This window comes from Perca flavescens, chromosome 22, assembly GCF_004354835.1.
Source record: "Perca flavescens isolate YP-PL-M2 chromosome 22, PFLA_1.0, whole genome shotgun sequence".
NCBI classification, from domain to species: domain Eukaryota; kingdom Metazoa; phylum Chordata; class Actinopteri; order Perciformes; family Percidae; genus Perca; species Perca flavescens.
The window spans coordinates 22,617,937-22,636,744 of NC_041352.1; the positions used below are offsets into that span (position 1 = coordinate 22,617,937).

At 39.6% G+C, this 18,808-nt stretch overlaps 1 protein-coding gene across 1 annotated transcript in view; it reads right to left on the bottom strand.

The window, feature by feature from the left end:
- Positions 1 to 17,153: 17,153 nt before the first annotated feature.
- cdh10a (cadherin 10, type 2a (T2-cadherin)) overlaps positions 17,154 to 18,808 on the bottom strand; it is a 28,307-nt gene continuing 26,652 nt past the window's right edge. The window contains exon 11 of the mRNA XM_028569185.1: positions 17,154 to 17,644. Coding sequence (XP_028424986.1) covers positions 17,154 to 17,644 — 491 coding nt within the window. The remainder of the gene's footprint in view (positions 17,645 to 18,808) is intronic.

Sequence of the window (18,808 nt, forward strand, 5' to 3'; positions counted from 1 at the left end):
AATGATCTTCTCCGATTAACTGCTGTATTGTTGACTTTTGAATGTATTACCGGTAGCTCAAAATTTTAGGTATAATTGTCATTCTCTCAATATGCAATGTTCATTGTACATGGGAATGAAATTGCATTCCTTTGGTGCTAAACACACGCAGTAATACAAATAAGTACTTATAGTCAGACAAATAAGGAACATTTATCCTATCCATAAATATGCATGCAACTTGTGGTGACTGTATTGATGATCTTGGCCAATCACGTGTCATTACATTAGTCACATTGCACTCTCAAAATGTGTTTGCTTGATATCAACTGTAGAATAGACGAGACTTCAGTCTGCTGGTGTAATTATGGAAAGTTGTTCTGAACAACAGCTGCATGGTACATTTTTCACAACATTGCAAGAATTTTTAAAGGCAAGTAACTTGTTGCCACGATGCAAACTATAAAGCATATCTGATGTCATTTGTAATAAATAAAGATGGGCTGAGCGTAAACAAATGCTTTTTGTTTTGATGAAACCGTTCTGACAGTTGAGGAAGCATTACCGGGTGTGGGTTTATATTCTTTGGGGATTATGAGGAATCAACACAGCTGCAGTGAAGGTGGTGTTAACAGAAGCAGATGCTATTTATTTTAATACTTGGTGAGGAGGGGGGGTGTTGCTACCGCAGGCATCTTCGCTTGAGGCAAATTGTTTTACTCCAGCACAACCTTTATATCTCTATTAATAAATCTTCTTGGTAAACATATATGTTTCTGAGGTACAGCCTTGAAATACAGTATTTGTTTATTGCATAGACTAGTCTCTTAAAGGTCCCATTTTTGTCTGTGTTTATATTGTTTTGCAAATAAATGAGTAAGCACATCCTGTCAGGCAATAGACACCATATTTCATTCTGAATGGCCCATAGCATCCACCGCTGTTCTCAAATGAGCTAACTAAGTGGCGGCTTATGTGTCAAATAATAACCTTAACCCGGGCGCCTGGGTAGCTCACCTGGTAGAGCACGTGCCCATATATAGAGGTTTACTCCTCGATGCGGCGTCCGTGGGTTTGACCTTTGCTGCATGTCATTCCCCCTTTCTCTCCCCTTTCATGTCTTCATCTGTCCTATTAAAAAAAATAAAGGCATAAAATGCCCAAAAAACCCTACTAACTCTTAACCCTAACCTAATATTTGGACGTGAGCGTAGGCTGCGATCAAATCTCACGTCTGGTCTGAACTCGTGTACGCAAGTTTTCGAGTCAGTGTGGACTTGCGGTGCAGCATATAATCAGTTTAACAGGAGAAGGAGAAGTCATCAGTTGATCACGTATCAGCAATGGCAGATCTGGCTCTTTTAGAAGACCTCTATGCGCCGGTCTGCTACATTGTTTTAGCCTGTGGGGTTCTGCACAACATCGCACAGGAAAACACGGTGCCATAAATGTAGCGATGGAGCCAGATGACCCGATGCCCAGAGAGCAGTGTCCAGAACAGCCCCAACTGAGGGCTATACGAAGGAGACAGGATATTATTCCTCACTTTTAAAAGGTAGCCTATAGTGTTATGTTTGGCAATGATATTCAATACAGGAAACATGACAATGCACAACCTTTTTATTCTTCAGGTTTTTGTTTCTCTTTCAAGTGAATGATTTATTTCTGCCATTGACCAAGTTATTTTGGCTTGTTTTTCCAGCCCCTCTGCTGTCAGGAGACAGGGTCCAGCACGGGGGGGGCGGAGGACACGCGCTCTCCCTCAGCTGTTGCCTCGTTCCGACGAACACGAGTAAAATAAAAGACACTGCATAAACTCCGCTACCGTGTGTTTATTTAATTATAGGTACACCTACATGTAGGCCTAATAGATTGCAATAGAAGCCTGTATATTACTATTAGGACTATAGAAAATGTGTCAAGGATGTGAATTAAATAGGCTAAACTTCAACTGGAGTCCGATTTACTACGGCAACACCGTTGACCGCATCAGTGATCTCTTTTCATCCCGCATTCTTTCTACAGCATTTAATACCAGTTTTCAGGCTGCCAAATAGTACACACGTTAGTGCAAATGAACCGGAGATATCAGGGTTTCAATCTCCACCTCTGAAAAGTTCCGCTTCTCAGCCGGATTACGTCTCGCCATGTCGTAAATTGTAGGGGCGAGGCCTCAAAACCCAGAATATATTGGGGCGTGATATTTAAATGACGATCGTTTCCAGCCGCCGCATTTATCAATGTACGACCATTCTTACGCTCGGATTGGTGTGATACGAACTTTTCATGAATCCCACGTGAAGCCTGTCGTAAGATGATTTCTGCGCTCATATCTGCGCTGGTTTCTACGTTAGGTTGATAAATGAGGGCCAGTGTGTTTATCTTAATTCAGATTTCTATCAAGCTGGGGTTTAGAAATCAACATTTAGGCTATCCTTTTCAGTTGGTCAAGGAGCATTGAAACCCTGAATCAAAATCATCCTTATCCTTTAGGTTCATCACAAGCAATATTGCAGTAGGCACTGTATAAATCTTCAAACATTTTGTGTGCACATAAATATTGTTAGATTTCTATCTGGCATTTTTTTATGCTTGCTAAAAGCAAGATATTAGATTGATAGGAGCACAAGGAAGTGCAGTACATGTCTGAGACCCCAGCTAAAAGACTATTAGCATTCTGTTCTTGTGTGTCACTTGGTGTTCAAATGAATACACTGCTCCAGCTTAAGTACATCTTTTTTATATATATAAATAAATAAAGGTGCCCAGATCACTCATATTCTGATTACTTTAAGAGATAACATATCCATTAAATGAACATACCTGAAACTTGATCAAACTGAAACCAAGGTCACACATTGAATATGCACCATAGAGCGTGGTTAGAGATAACTGGAACATGATGTATAGTGTCATCATCTGACTCCTGTGCTTCACCACCTTTTTCTATCCTGTTTCCAATAAATCTTATATTTACATAGTCTTCTCGTGTCCAACTTGAAACACGCATGCTACTGTATTCTTGAAAGAACCGTGCGATGAGCTGCATCACATCAGGGGCAAATAACACCCTACTGCTTGTAAACAGTGAAGGAAGACAGCTCTCCGCCTCCTGCTGCAGAGATGCAGGTGGGGAGGCTCTACTGTATGAGGTTTCAAAAGTGCTGATCCCGATGTAATATTGACAGGCCCTGAGCCAGCCGAGGTCTTTGGGTCTGACACATTAAGGTCATATTACATTCCTCCAACCTTTCTGCCTCTCTGACTGAGCTGAGCGCTAAATATAGCACTTTGCCAATACAGAAGCCCAACTGTTACCATGTTGATGATTAAAAATTCATGGGCCTTTAATGTTAAACATGACAAAGGACAATGAGTCAATACATGTGATTTTGGACATGCATTGGAATCTATTGTAAAGACAAAAACAGGTTTATTACAGTATATAACATAGCTTTGCTGATATTAAAACAAATCCATTGGCTTGATGTTCTTAATCAGATGTTACGATTTCGCGTAGCCCTCCTAAGTTGGACAGACTGTGTTGTATTAAAGTGTTAGAGCAAAATTCAATATATCGTCTTGGCAGCATAAATAATGCATCAAAGGCTCTTAGGGTAAAACGGAGAGGAGGTTATAAATATGAAAGGTATGAGTTGTATTGACACGGCCTAGCCAAGCTGGCACCCGTCATCAGCAGGAGAGCTTCCAGTGAAACAACAGACACGTGTCCTTTATCATCTCTGCCCTTTATTGGACCTCCTGGAGGTCACTTTTGTACACACATCTTGGGAAGGTGAAATCAGCTGATGTTGGGCTTTTGCCAAATACAACTTACCATAATTACTGTAAAAGGATTGGATTCTTTCATTCTGCCTCTTTGTTTTTATAAAAAAGGGTTAGGGTAAACAACAAAAATGTCAGTACGTTTTGGACATATTGAGCGATGGACTTCATGCTTTTCTCCATAATGGCTATCACAGAACGCCCTCAGCAATAAGATATATGAATTCTCTGGACAGATTTCATCCTTGCGTCTATTTTGTTTTAATAAACAGCACCAGCCTAATGCAGTCTCCTATTTTTGTCTTATCCTGACTTGCATACTTAAAAAAGAAACGAGAACCTTAGACATTTGTTTCATATGATTTAATTGGAAAGGGAATAGGACTCTTTAGTTTAATTCAAAGAGCTTCCATTAATTTTGAGCCATCTCCAAGAGATAATTGTTATCTGGATCGATGATTTCATTCCTCAGGCCAGATAGATTTCTGACCAGTCACAGTGGCAAAGAGTTGCTGTACTCATGGGGGTACATGTAAAGCCAGATTAATGGCCAACTCTAGCTACAGAGCTCAGTGCATGTAACCCTTGAGAGAAAATAACTGCCAGTCCCGTGAATCAAAAACGTGTTGTAAATTACAAATAACAATCTTAAACAACGATCTAGAGCATTTCAATCGTTTGAATTCTGAAGAATAAAACTTGAAACAACTTATTTGATATTGAATTTAACACAATTTAGGGAAATAATAATGTTACTACTGCCAGGGTTGGAGGAAACCAAGGGTTTTATGATTTGACATGGTTAAAGCTATAGTGCGTAGATTCTGTCAAAGTAATGACAACAAAACTGTCAGCGCGTCCACATGGTACTAAGCATTAGGCCTATGTGATCGCGCAGGCACCCCTACCCTACCCCTCCTCCACACTGTTGCTAGTAGCCAAGGAGGACATGGAAGATTTAAAAAAAACAAAAAACATGATGGACTCTTCAAGAAGGTAATTACCTTCACTCGAGCTTCTGGCGGAAAAGTCACCGGACGACACTATCTCCTGAACACAGCCATGCTGAGAAATCCAGAGAGAGTTGTGTGGAGCTGATAGTCTTAATTAGCTTTATAGCAACTCATTCGCGACCGGATACGGCAAAGGTTGAATCTATCAACTAGCGTTGCTCTGGTTGGCTATGAGTGCAGAGGGAATTTGAAAGACAACCATTTATCCCGCCCCTCGGATTGAGCCCTGCCAATGGTGAGTTCCCAGACCCAACATCTTGATATGGGTCTGGCTCGTCAGGCTAGGGTTATGCATCTCTTTGGCTAAAGCTGGTCAAAATCAGTTAAAACGTAAACTCCTTTTTTTTTTTTTTTTTTTTAGAGATGACACTGCAATAATGGCTTTTTTTGTCCTTCTGCCTACAACCCAATTTATTTTCAGTTAGACATGGTAAACTAAGATATCCAGTCTCAGACTATTGCATTGCACATCTGGTTTAGTTGTTGTAATTATCTCCCATATGACTGACTGGAAATATGCTAAAAATTAACAAATGCATAAAAAGACTTTAGTGAGGAATTGAACAGGCTGATGCAAACATCTATCCCCTTACTTAAAGGATGCTACTCGATTCAGCTTTCACCTGTTTTATTCATATCTATTTTGCATAATCCCTTTTGTGATTGAGAAAATGTGTTGTTCTCACTTCGCCTACAATACATGTACCGTGACTCAGAAGACTATTCTCATGAGCAGAAATGGTGGTTTTGTATATTGGGGGACAAAAAAAAAAAAATTGGGTTCCTCTGGTCTTTTCCCAATTCTGACACCCTGCTGTCTCACTTTTGTCACTTTTGTGTCTTTCCCAATTTTGTCATTACACCCTCCTGCCGCTCCCCTGCCATCCTCAAGCTGCTTTCTCAACATCACCCTGGCACTTGTCTGCCACCTTTTTTTTTTTTCTCTCCAAGAAAGCCGATACACAAAAAAGAAAATTTACTTTTGTCAATATCCTGGCTAAAGGCACATCGCTTTAGATCAGTGGTGCTTAAGGTTTAAACATGTTTGCCATTTTGACAATGTAACAGCAATACGCAAAGAAAACATATTTTGAAGTGAACTGTAAGTGACCACTTTAAAGGAGTTTTTTTTTTTTTTCTTTCATTCATATGTTTTTTATTATTCATTCTTGTGAACTCTGGAGGTGACAACTGTGGACAAAGTGTTTGAAGTAAGTAAAATAAGTACACACCATTCATTATTACACAGTGGCATAATAAGGCTCAATAGACGTATTAACATATAAGAGATGCATACTCCCCTTAGTTGCTACTTTTGTCTGGGAAGCTGGCAGTTGTTTTTATGCAACACCAACCCTCTTATTTACTTTACATATATTTATTAACCTGCTGTCTCATTGCTTACTCTGTAAATAAAATGCAATTATATTAAAAATAACCAAACCCTCTGGAAATGCCTTCTGCACACTGAACTTCATCTAATAAGTATTAACACACAAGCTCATGAGTATGCGTGCATATTTTCTTCTGTACTTTACGATTGCTAGTACTGTGTAAAGATTGGCCAATTAGTCAGACTTTTGGGATGCTGCCCAATCTATTCTTGGTTTTAGTGTAGCTCATATCTATGTATTATGTGACTGAAAGAAGAAACATGTTTAACGGTGAAAACTTTGGATACGAATGATATGAATATCTTTGTGTTGGACTATTGGTCGGACAAAACGAACAATTTGAAGATGTCCTCTTGTGTTCTGGGAAATTAAGAGAGACACACTTTTTTTTTTGTGTTTTTATGAACTAAATTATTTAAATAATCAAAAAAATGATTGTCAGAGTAATCAATAATGAAAATACTTGGTAGTTGCAGTCTTAGTTACTTTTGTCTATCAGGATGTTGGATAAGATAGCAGAACTTGCTAACCTTGTAGTCTACAGCCATCAGCCTATTGAGTCATGAACCTTGAGCACTTTTGAAAGTTTTTCCAAAGTATTGCATCCATCTCTCTATTGTATCTTTTGAGATACAGTAGGTAGATACCGAACACCCCCGAGGAACTTTTGTTCAGAGGCTTACTAGCTAAGCCCAATAGAAGAAATGTCAGTGCATCGGCTCCGGGCTTTGTGACTAAACAAAATCAAAGCTTTGAGTCTTGTCTCTCTTTTTGCCAACCCTGGGATAAACTCGTATTTTCACACCTGGGCAGAGTTATCTGAAGATCATAGCAATGTTCTGTTCTCGGTTTGGTTTTCTTTTCAGCGATTGCAGCGCATATGCATTGCTGTGAACTGCAAGATGCTAGTTAGTGAGAAGGGACTGCTGTATTATGGGATGTCTGTGTTGAGCTACAGGCAACCTGCGGAGCTTTTTATCTGGCTGTGCAACCTGGCCGGATGGCATTCTCTTGGCACGCCATCCTTGTGACTGGCCACTTGGCTTTTGGCCCAGGGATATTTGGCCTGCTGTGCATAGCAGAATCACCCCATCCCCTCTCTCTCTCACTGGAAAATTGCCTAAGGAAAACTGCAGTGCTTTGTGTGGCCTAGTGGGTCTCTTTATACTGGCTTCATGGCCATGGCTGGTAGGATGACAGTGCCATGATAGCTACAGACAACTGCACATTTATACAACACAGTCAGTCACTGCAAGGTGGCTTTTTGCAAGGTGTGAGGCCCTATCAGCTGTGACTTACCAAGGCACCAGTGCAATTCAATTGTAGGGATGGCCTTGGGTGCTGCAGAATCAGGGGCCATACAAGAGCTTATTATCCTCCTCTCTGACTGTCTATCAAATTGATAGCTCACTCATAGTGGCATCTCATTGACATTGTGTTGAATGTCCTGTGTCTGCCCTGCTTAATTAAACACAGAATTACCCTATTTGGACACGCTTAGCAGAATGGAGCTTAACGAACGTTAGAAAATAGAAGATGGGATCAGAGCTGACCTCTGGAACACACTCCATACACAAAAGCTAGAGGCTGCAGTCACATAGCTTATATAAAAGGGGTGGTATGAACATGTTGTAATCTTTCAAATGCTGGCACTGCAAAATACACATAAGAACAACCCAATGACCTTTGCAAATATGCTTTTTTATTTGCAGAACAACTGTATTTTTCATGATTTTGTTAGGCTACATAGCAAAGTTTTCAGGCTGGGAAAGGATGGAAGGATTCCACATGTGAGCTCATTTAATTCTGTTAAGGTGTTAAATAAATTGGGATTGGTCAATGCATCTCAAAGGTTTCATGCACATATTTCTTTGATGACAGTAGGCACTCATTGTTTTCTGATTATTTTCATTGTACGCAGGGTGAAAGCAAGGGCAAGGCGAAATCAGGAAATGTAATCATCTGTACAAAGGTGCAACGGTTTTGGCAGCATCTCATCTGTGTAACATGGACATAGAACGTCCATGATCGTAAACACTCAATGGCGCAGCTCGTATAACACAACTAATGAAATGGCATCCAGAACTGTCGCAGCAATTCCAACAATGCATCTTTTATGAGGAATGTTTTATCATAGATTGGTTACGGAAGGATTCCCTCTTGTGGATCGTGAATTCATGGAGGTATAGGTTAGATCAATGGAAGTTATGGTCTTATGAATACCCTGATTCGAAATCACATGAATCACTTCTTGGTGAACTGTTATACCTATGGAAGCATCATTTACCTAAAGCTGACAAAGAGCTGCCATCCGTTTAAAGGAGTAGTTAGACACTGATGGAAATATGCTCAGTTGCTTTATTGCCAACTTAGATAAGAACATCAATGTAAAAACAAAATGTATGTACCTGCCTAGAAATGGCTGTGGGTTCTAAAACCAACCGAGAAAGATGCTGAAACACTCTGTAGAGCTGAGGGGAGCTGCAGAGTTGGGCTATGGATTTATGTGAATTACCAGTGACACCTTTCTCATTACATGTTGCGTAGTCATAACCCAGTGTCAACACCCACTGTCAACGTCTCCAGTTTGAATAAGTAATGTATTAAAACTTCCATCTATTCTGCATATGCTTGTCTTCGAAAAGAAAACAAAGATGGCTCTTTTCTTGTGGTAACACCTACATAATTGAATGTCTAAACAATTGGGAAATACAGTAAAACAAAACATTTACTTTTAGAAGTGGTTTAAAAACATATTTACTTTTCTATGAACCTATTATGGGATCATTTTAGGTAAATGAATGTTATATTATTCACCACGCAATGTAACTGCCGCTGAAGAAGCGCAGCGTCTCAATCTGTACAGTTTTTCAGCTTTTTTTTTTTTTTTTTTTTTATTATAGCCAGATGATTGAGGAGTTTTGCCTACACAAATAACTAATTTACATCTTTACTACCTGATTGCGTATAGGAACGACTCATCAGTCACTTTCAGTGATACTTTCATATCTGTGCTGTGATGAATTTTCTGGGGGTGCAAGATTTGGATAAAAAATGCATTCCATTAAAATATCATTTAAATCTTTGAAGTTGCTATAGGTTAGTGCATGGGAGCGTGAGTGTTGCAGCAAAACATTTGGTACGGCTTTCAACTACCTGTTCAAAGATCTCTGCTGCCATCTGTTGATGGCCATGCAAGGGCATCAAACCAAACAGCCCACACAGTGTGTGTATGTATAACACTATAAGTGTAAAACAGACTTTAATACTGTAAACATTGTGTACTTAATAAAGAGCTAACTGTCCATTTAAATAGACACCAAATCATGTAATTGATTCCAAATAATATCTAGTAGGATTTCCTGCAAATAATACGGCTGTATGTCAACTTTGTTAGATTCAGTTTTGACTGGTACTGAACTTCAAAGTGGAAATCTATACATTTCTATATTCTTGCCATTACCATATTCTTTCATGATCTGGAAAACTTGTCTCGAATAGTTTTTGAAAATGTATCGGTGAGAATAAAGCAACTATTGGAAGAATTGCAGCATCTATGTGTTGTGACTTTAGGCTTCCAGGAGATGGAGCCAAATACTAATGAAATAAATCTACCGTTGAAGTGGTAAGAAACTACATTCTTAAAGCACACTATGGCATTACCAAGTTGGAAGTAGGCAGCTAATAAGTCGAACTTAAGTTGAACTGTGTTGAACATACATTTTGTGATAGATTCCACGTTGTTACCTTCAATATGGCAAATTGCATCATGTTCGCTGTTAAAGTGCAGTACCACACACAAGTAAAAGCAGCTCTCAAACCGAGCTTTAATAAACTAGTGCAGGCCTAATTAACAGACAGGCAGAAGGCAACACCTGCATTGCATGAAACCTGACAGAATAACAATTCATTGGCAGCAAAGGAAGTGCCATTACGCATCATCTCTGATGCTGTTTTTGTGTGCATACACTCACCACAACAAAGATAGCATTCAACATTTTTGAACAGCAATTACATTTCCCCTAAGAAAATTATCCAGATGGGTTTGAAATATGCAACAATTTGTTTGGTCATTAAGATGCCTATTCAGAACTGCTTTTGCTTGTAATTATAACAAACTAGGCAGTATGCCATGCCACTGATGCATTCCCTTTGTGCTCAGAAGCAATTTTCTTTTCCTAAGGGAAAAAAAGCTGCCTTGTGTTTTTTTTAATGTTCAGCCCACATCCATAACTACTAGCCAGTAGAGCACTGAAATCGCTTAAAACCTGGAAGAGTGACTCCGAAATTGCAACTGCTACCAAAAAAAATGGTCAATGCAGGATGTTTGCTATGAAATTTCCATGTGGAGTTCTTGCTATCACAAAATGAAGTGTAATCATTTCATGAAAAGTGGAAAGTCTTTTAGGTAAAGGAATGGTTGAAATTGCTACCATCACAAGTAAACGACAAGAATGCTCATTTTAAAGGATATATTGCTTTTAATTTGTTTTATTTAGTATTGAATTCCACTTTGAGTCTTCTGCTTTTATTTTATTTTTTAATTATTTTTTGGGCATGTTAGGCCTTTGTTTATAGGACAGCTGAATACATGAAAGGGGGGAGAGAGAGAGAGAGGGGGAATGACATGCAGCAAAGGGCCACAGGCCGGAGTCGAAGGAGTAAACCTCTATATATATGGGCGTGCGCTCTACCAGGTGAGCTACCCAGGCGCCCGAGTGTTCTGCTTTTAATAAAATCTTGTTCATCAAGCATGTACCTTTAGCGCACATATACAGTAATAATGGCAAAAGAAATTATTCTTTAATGACATTTTTTTTTAAGTAAGCTATTTTTACATCTCACATATTTTACGTATCTCAATGACCTATAATATAATCATGACTTCATATACCTGTGACTGATAAATCCAAATTGAAAATATCTCATCTGACTTTTGATAGCAATAGGCTCTTTCTGAGCACTGAGTTTGAATTTGGGTTTTAAATTTGATGTGGACCCAAACTGCCATACATCACTCATCACTTTTTTGCTGGCAGTTTTTGAGTTTTTTTCTGCAATGCCTTTGGTTACCTTTTTAGTTTTTTTTCCCTTCTTGAAGGGCGTTTTGGAAATCTGGTTTGAGTTCATAATGTTAGGGACCAACACGACCATCCTCTGAAGTGATGAATGCCGTTGGTCATAAATAAAACAGTCAGTTGAGACCTTCTCAGTCTAAATTGCAATTTTGAGTGTAGCTGGATTGATGAAATGTGCTATAGTTCAGAGTGGTTTGGAACCAAGGCAGTCACTGGTTATCATGTTATGTTTTAGTTTTTTATTCTTCTTAAAAATACACATTTTGTGATTCGTCCATTGTCTTAAAAGCAAGAGTCTCATGGAAGGTGTGTGAGACAAAGCAGGTGTCACCACATGTCACGACTCCGGGGTTCAACTAAGCTTCACAGTCTTCTGTTCTGTTCACTGGCTATTGCCTGGCCATGCTGTGACTTTTCTGGCTCACAAGCATGTGACGATCTGTCCTAAGGTGTACAACCTGGCTAAAACTGGCCGGGCCGTGCCTACCCTGGTCGCACCACAGTCGGTCCTAATACAAAATGTTTATGTTTACAATATGAAACGGAGGGATGGTGAGTGCTTAGACAACTAACACAAAAACATAACTTTTAACTAACTTGGTTTTTACTTTAGGCTCAAAACAACATCAATATCTATATTTCCCGTAGTAGCTTTTGATAACAATGCTCCTCATGATTTATTTTTAGCGGACTTTATTTTGCAGCACATTTCTGAAGTCTACCGATTGGCAAATGTGGGTTTTAGTTTCTAAAGGTCAGTTAATGGAAAAATCAATTATGCACTCAAGCTGGGTAGCTGAGGCTTTACAAGTGGCCAAATGGACATTTATGTAATCAATATGTGTTAAAAATAACACCCTTTCGGTTACATTTTAGCCACATTAAGCTGATGCATGGCATGTTAGAAAATTGGGTAACTGCTTGCAACTTGTTTTGGGGAAATGTTATGCTAGAAAGGACTATTTGAAGTGGTCCAGGCACAGGACAAGAAACAAAGCCTCAGGTGGCCCGTCTGTGCTGTCACATCTGGTCTGCATACCAATATTTCACCTGCATTATTGATTGTGGTACTTTGCATCTTTTAGTCTTTTCCAGCCACAGTACACCCATATGAAACATGGGTGCATTATGTATCCTGACAATAGGCCCGCTTCTCATGAGCCTGGCAGGGGGCACAGAAAAAAAATGAAAGTCTTGAAGTTGTGGCATCAACCTGCTGTCTGAAGTCTGTCTGTGACAATGTTAGAGCATCTGTGCACAAACAATCAGCAAACAATAAAGCTTTTTGTAGATTGGTGGCTGATTTTTTTGTGAGTTGCTCAGTAATGAGTGGAAATAGCATAGGCCTACTAATAATTTACATCCCGTACATCCTGCAGCTTGTCCATCAGAGAAAAATATCAGCAGTTCTTTTCTCCTTTTATGATCCTCACTTGAACTAATAAAGCTGCAGTAGCCCAAAGTTGGTTTACCATCAGGGGTTAAGTATCATGTATTATTCCATGTGTCATGCAAATGCCTTTCTTACATCAAACGGGATATGTTCTAGTTAAGCTCTCATCATGCAGTTGTGTGAGCATGGCGAGCAGAGAAAATGATCTCTTTCTGCCTAGAAAGCCAATAGAGACCTTAAAGAGAAAAGAGGCCGGGCTCAAAGCAGGTCACTGTGGTCAAATTAGTGGCAAGACATGAAACATAATGTGATACACCATTAATGAAATGATGGAATAATAATCACTTCTCACTGGGCCTTTGTGTCCCTACACAGCAGTTCAAATTTAGAGCATTTCCTTTGATTCATCCCACTGGACAGAAAACTAAATTATTTTATGACAAGCAAAATCATATCACAGTAGTGTTTCTCATTCATGAATACAGTAAATGTTCAAAATGTACTGTATGACTCTTACGAACAGTTATGCAATAAAACATAACGCAGAAACTAATGCTGCATACACAATTATATGGGCAATCTCTATGTACTATATGCAGTTTATAGTCTTAACTGATTTGTTCCAATGCAAGTATATTGCTTATAATCTCATTGTTTTTTGTACAAAAGTCACAATGTCCATATTTCAGTGTTTGGGTTAATTAAAGACCTACCATATCTACAATGAAAAATAGATCTACAGCTAAATTATTTGGCGGGGGATTTGTACATGTGCTACATCTACCAAAACAACTTCGACAAACCCCTGACACAAGTTTTAATTATTCATCTGTAAGAAGACCATGCCTGTCGCTACTTCCATATCTTACTGAGTGCTCAACAATAGACCAAATACAGTATGTGGGGGAAAAACGCAACAAAAACGGCAGAGTATGCTCTTTTATTCAACCAATTTTCCAACATAGGATTCTCAAAACGTCCCTTATCCTGTTAATTCACTAGCTAGCTGTTATATCATAATACAAAAAGATGTAGAATTTTGGTGCCATTACTTGCATCATCATTAGTAGCAGAAAGATGATCAATATGGGAAATGCTAGTATCTCCCATGTGTTCACAAGGTATGCTCTGTGGAGTCTGCAAGCAGTGGCAGATGACAGAGAGCAGGATTGTCAATATCTAGCCTTTCCTGCCGTACCTCACTTCTGGAAGCACAGTCACAGCTCCCTCCTGTCGGTACACGTCTTGGAATGTGCATTAAATACACTGGTACAACAGAGGAGCAGCTTTTCTAAGGGGCTCCGCCTGCTTCGGTGTCGCACTGACCGCTACAAGAAATCATTCCTACCATAGGCAATAACACTTTTCATCACACTTTATTTCTTGTATATTCTGTATGTGCTGTGTGTCTGACATTTTGCTGCTGTAGCACCGAAATTTCCCAATTTGGGATGAATAAAAGTCTGTCTGATCTATCTATCAAAATTACAATTCAATAATGAAGTTTTTTACACATGTACAATGAAATACAATTCAGCCCTGCAAATAATAAAAAATGCACTATGTTAGAGAGGAGTTAATTTGACTTTTTTGAGGCCTTGGTGAGTATTGTTGTTGTATTTGACTGCATTATTGGAAAGGTGATTGTAGTAGGTGTGGCCAAACCAGTAGAAACTCCTATCCATGTATTGCAGTCCATGGCAACACAAACGCTAGCAAAGGCCGCAAAATGTACAGTGTTAAGTCAAATGCTCTCTGTCATAGGCGTAATTTACAAAAGATCAAAATAATCAAAACTGGCCAGTGCAACCCCCCCACAAAATTAATTAATTTCGCTTACATTAATAAAGACATTTGCACCATAAATTTGTGCAGACACATTTACCAGAATGCAGAAAATTGAAGAGTTTGACACATCAAATTTCAATTTTGCTCAAAAGTGGGTGTCTGGGTGTCCTCCCCCTGGGAAGTTTGGAGCATCAAGGACTTCATTTCCTGTATTCTGATGCACTTTTATGCACAGATTTACAGTGGAAATGCCTTTATTTAGCCTATGTGAAGAAGAAAAACATAGATGACAATTCAAAATATATCAAAACTATAATGGAAAGTATGTTGTTGCGTATCATTGGGCATTTTTAAGTGGGTATATGGAAATCCTGGAGCTTTCTTAGTGGGTACACTGCGTATACTTGCGTATCACACAGACTACACCACTGGTTGGAACTACTTCAGGAATCATACATTAAAATAATAAGACAACAGCTACAGTACATGTGTGGCACCGCAACGGTAAGCTGGCAGCTGTTAAGATATGAAATCAAGTGAAACAAAGTGAGAAGGGCATTGATTGGAGGTATTGTCATCTCCACAGCTGCCCACTAATCAGCAAGTACTGTTGTGAATAACAGAACATTTGCGGATGAGTGTGTAATTAACCAAGCACCGTTCAGTATACTTTAAGTTGGGAAACATTTTCTTCTGGCTTTTAGTTCTCTTCGGCTTTGGTTTGTTTAATGAACTGAGTATTGTGCTAGGTTTCCCGGTAAAGATTAAGCACACAGTTTTTTGTTTGTTTAGATTATTTTTTTGGGCTTTTACGCCTTTAATTTTTGAAGACATGCAGGAAATCGTCACAGGTCGGATTCAAACCCTGGACCTCTGCGTTGAGGCATAAACCTCGCAGTATATGTGCGCCTGCTCTACCACTGAGCCAACCCGGACACCATTAAGCACACAGTTGAGAGATAATTTATCATTGCTACCACACAATAACTCTTGCTCCTCAGGTATCATTCATGATGTCTCAATGGGTATAGCAAACATGAAACCATTCTTCTTAGTCAAGTCAGTTTTTGAAGAAGAAGAGAGAATATCCAAGTCCAACTCCAGTCAAAATGAGATGCACTGTAGAGGCCAATGCGCCATGTCCTGGGCCTTACATGTTGCTACAAATACAGATTAGATTCATCTTAAATCTACCCACAAAAATACATAGCACTGCATTACTTACTACATTCCACATCTGTAGGGATATTCTGTCTGTCAAAACCCAAGTTAGCACCTCTTACATCTTTGCTGAATTCAGGCAGCTTGTCAACTTCAGGAGCAACGTGGTTATGCTAACAAGACAGCTAGATTTTCTAATTAATTTGATGTTTTCAGCCAAGGGAAATTAGTTATTGCAATGTTGATATAAAATAAATAGATAAAAATATAAAGATTAAAGGTCTTACTTTCCTTTTCTTTTTCTCTGGGTCTCTATACACATTATACCCTCTGTGTTTTATTCTGAAAACTATAAATGTTTAACAATACTAACCCAGATAAAAGAAGAAGCAACTGAAAATGCAATGCTGTTATGTAATCTCCCGCCATGTACACTGACCTAGGCCTAACAGTTTTAATACATCTTAACATGGCCTGTATTATCCCACAGCATACCTAGACGGTTCTGTAAATGTTTTGATCAACCACATCTCCATTGATAGTTATAGTGGGTGGAACAGTTTTCCCAACTCACAAACTGCATGACATTTGGATACTTGCTTTTCTTCAGGAAACTGCCATTGTGTTTGTCCTTAATACATCTATACAACATCTACAGCAACAGCCTTTTAAAAACCACACATAAAGACAATCAACTGGAACTATAGCTGATTCTTTTTTTTTTTTTTTTACATCATTTTATTAAGAAAATAAGTATAAAAATATAAATATAAACCATATGACTCAGCATTCAAACAGTATGAATTGTCAGTGTATGACAGTTCTCCTACAACATACACTTTCCATTACATATTACACCTATATGATGAAATTAATTCACAGTTTGACAAATAAACTGCACCAACCACTCACATGAACATTGCTTGTCAAACAAAGATAGCAAATAGCATATAGGATGTCCATCATTAAAAACACTTTGTACAGTTACAGTATTTAATGGAGGTGGCTGGAAAAACCACTTGACTCCTTCTCTCACCCACCCAAACCCAGTCCAATGCCATTAAACATTGATAGTATACAATACTACTATCTCTCAGGTCAATTACAAAACACATTGTCCACACCATAGTTCACAAAAAATCCTAAAATTCAAAGGCATCTTTACTGATTATGACCAAAAACAGTAAAACTTTGAGAATTATACTCTATCTCCATTAATGAGAAAGCTCAACAAGTGTTAATTTCCATTTTAGCATCCACGAGTGGATTGCAGGAATTGCTGTCTTTGTGTGTTTGCGTGCGCATGCACGCGTGTGAGATTCAAACAGACTACTAGTTAACTAGCGAACTAGCTAGCTAGCAAACTAGACGGATAAACAGATAGATAGCTGGATAGATAGGTAGGTAGGTAGACAGACGGTCAACTAGCTGGCTAGCTAACTAACTAGACAAATAGCTGCGTGGCTAGCTAGCTAGCTAGACAAATAGCTGCGTAGCTAGCTAGCTAGATAAACAGGGGAAAAAAATGGGCATGGAAAAAGAGAGACCATCATGTCTCTGTCTAGGTCTCTCTGTCGGGGCTCTTCCCTATGTACATCTCTGCCAACTTTTTGAACTGTGGTCCCCAGTTGCTGAGGTAATCGTAATCGTGGTCCCCCTCAGTGGCAGCGGACTCCAGTGAACTGAGGGATTCCGCCAGCGACCCGCTGCCCTCATACGCGTACGTGGCCAGGGAGTCATAGGGGGGCGCCGTTGGATCCAAATCGTTCTCCTGAAGCCTCCCGCTAATGAAGTCTCTGACGTCCGTGTTATCCTTTATAGGTGATGTCCTCCGAAAGGGAAACAGCATTTCGGGTGTGATGTCCCTGCGCAGCTTGTTAGCATCCATCACCTCTGGGTTGCGCAGCGTGCCGATATCAAAGGCCTGAGTGTCCTCCTCTCCGCCCCCTTCATCGTTGTAGCTGACGACGTTGTCTCTGACATCCTCTTTGGAGATGATCAGAGGCTCCTTCTTCCTCTGTCTCCTCAGGGCAGCAAACATCACCACGATCACTACACAAAAACAGTGGGAAATGCAGGGAGAGAAAGCTCAGCATAAGATGTGTGCCTCCTAACATGTGTCATGCATTAAAGAGCACAGGGAAGCCGAAGCGCAGAGGGGAGACACATTTGCTACCAGTGACAAATCCCCCACACTGCCTCAGGCATTCACCTCCCATTATTAAAGATTCAGTGAAAAAGCTTCCACTTTCTTTTTCCCTTCAATGGAACATTCACTGTATGAAATGCACGGTGGTTAGAGGATCCTTCTTTTTCTCTCTCACTCTGTCTCCAGCACACAGCCTTATCTCATCTCCATTCTTTTTCAGCAGCTAAAGACAATCAGATATTGCAGAGTGAGCATGTTTCCAGAGAGTGGCTCTGTGTGGTTGCAAGTTTCGAAATAAACCCATAATTCTTCAGAAAAAGCGGAAGCAATCTCTCATTTAGGACTAGCATAAACCCTGCTTCACATGTGCTCCTTTCCTTCTCCTTCCTTTACCTTTTTTGTACTACCAGCAGGTACTGTAGTTGTATACTTGCCTCCCGCCTGAGTGTTAATTACAATGCCTTCGACATGGGTTGTATGGGGGTGGAGGTGGCTGTTTCTAAGGTTCTTATAAACTGACCGGTGCCACAATTTAATACAGAGCAGAGGGCTGCAATGAGAAGGGACCAGATAGGGAGAGCTGTTCTAGCTCAGTGCCCTGCCTGTCGGAGTCAAGCAGAGGTGAATGAGACAGTCTGTCAGGGGGGTTCAAGCGCGAAAAGTGTCAGATAATGAGCAGATGTCATGATATTTTGCTCAAGAGGAGAGCATGACGTTTAACCTTCAGTACACTCGATATGGGAGCGAGTATCTGCCCACCGCCAGACACCCCAATTTAAAATTTGGAGTTAAAACAAGCAGATGGAAGAAAAGAAGGTCAATAGCAATTTGCTTGTATTACTAAATTAGTCAGGGTGCAGATCAAATGGCAAAGTCCAAAAAAAAAGAGATTGTGACAGGAGGAATGGGGTTCAAATTTGACACATGAAAAGGGTTAGAGGCTCATATACACGCATGCACACACACACGCGCACATGCACAAGTTTTATTAAACAGTTCAACAGAATACAAGGAATTATAGTCCCCATGTCATAACTGCTCCTATCAAGCACTAAGCTTAGCCAATG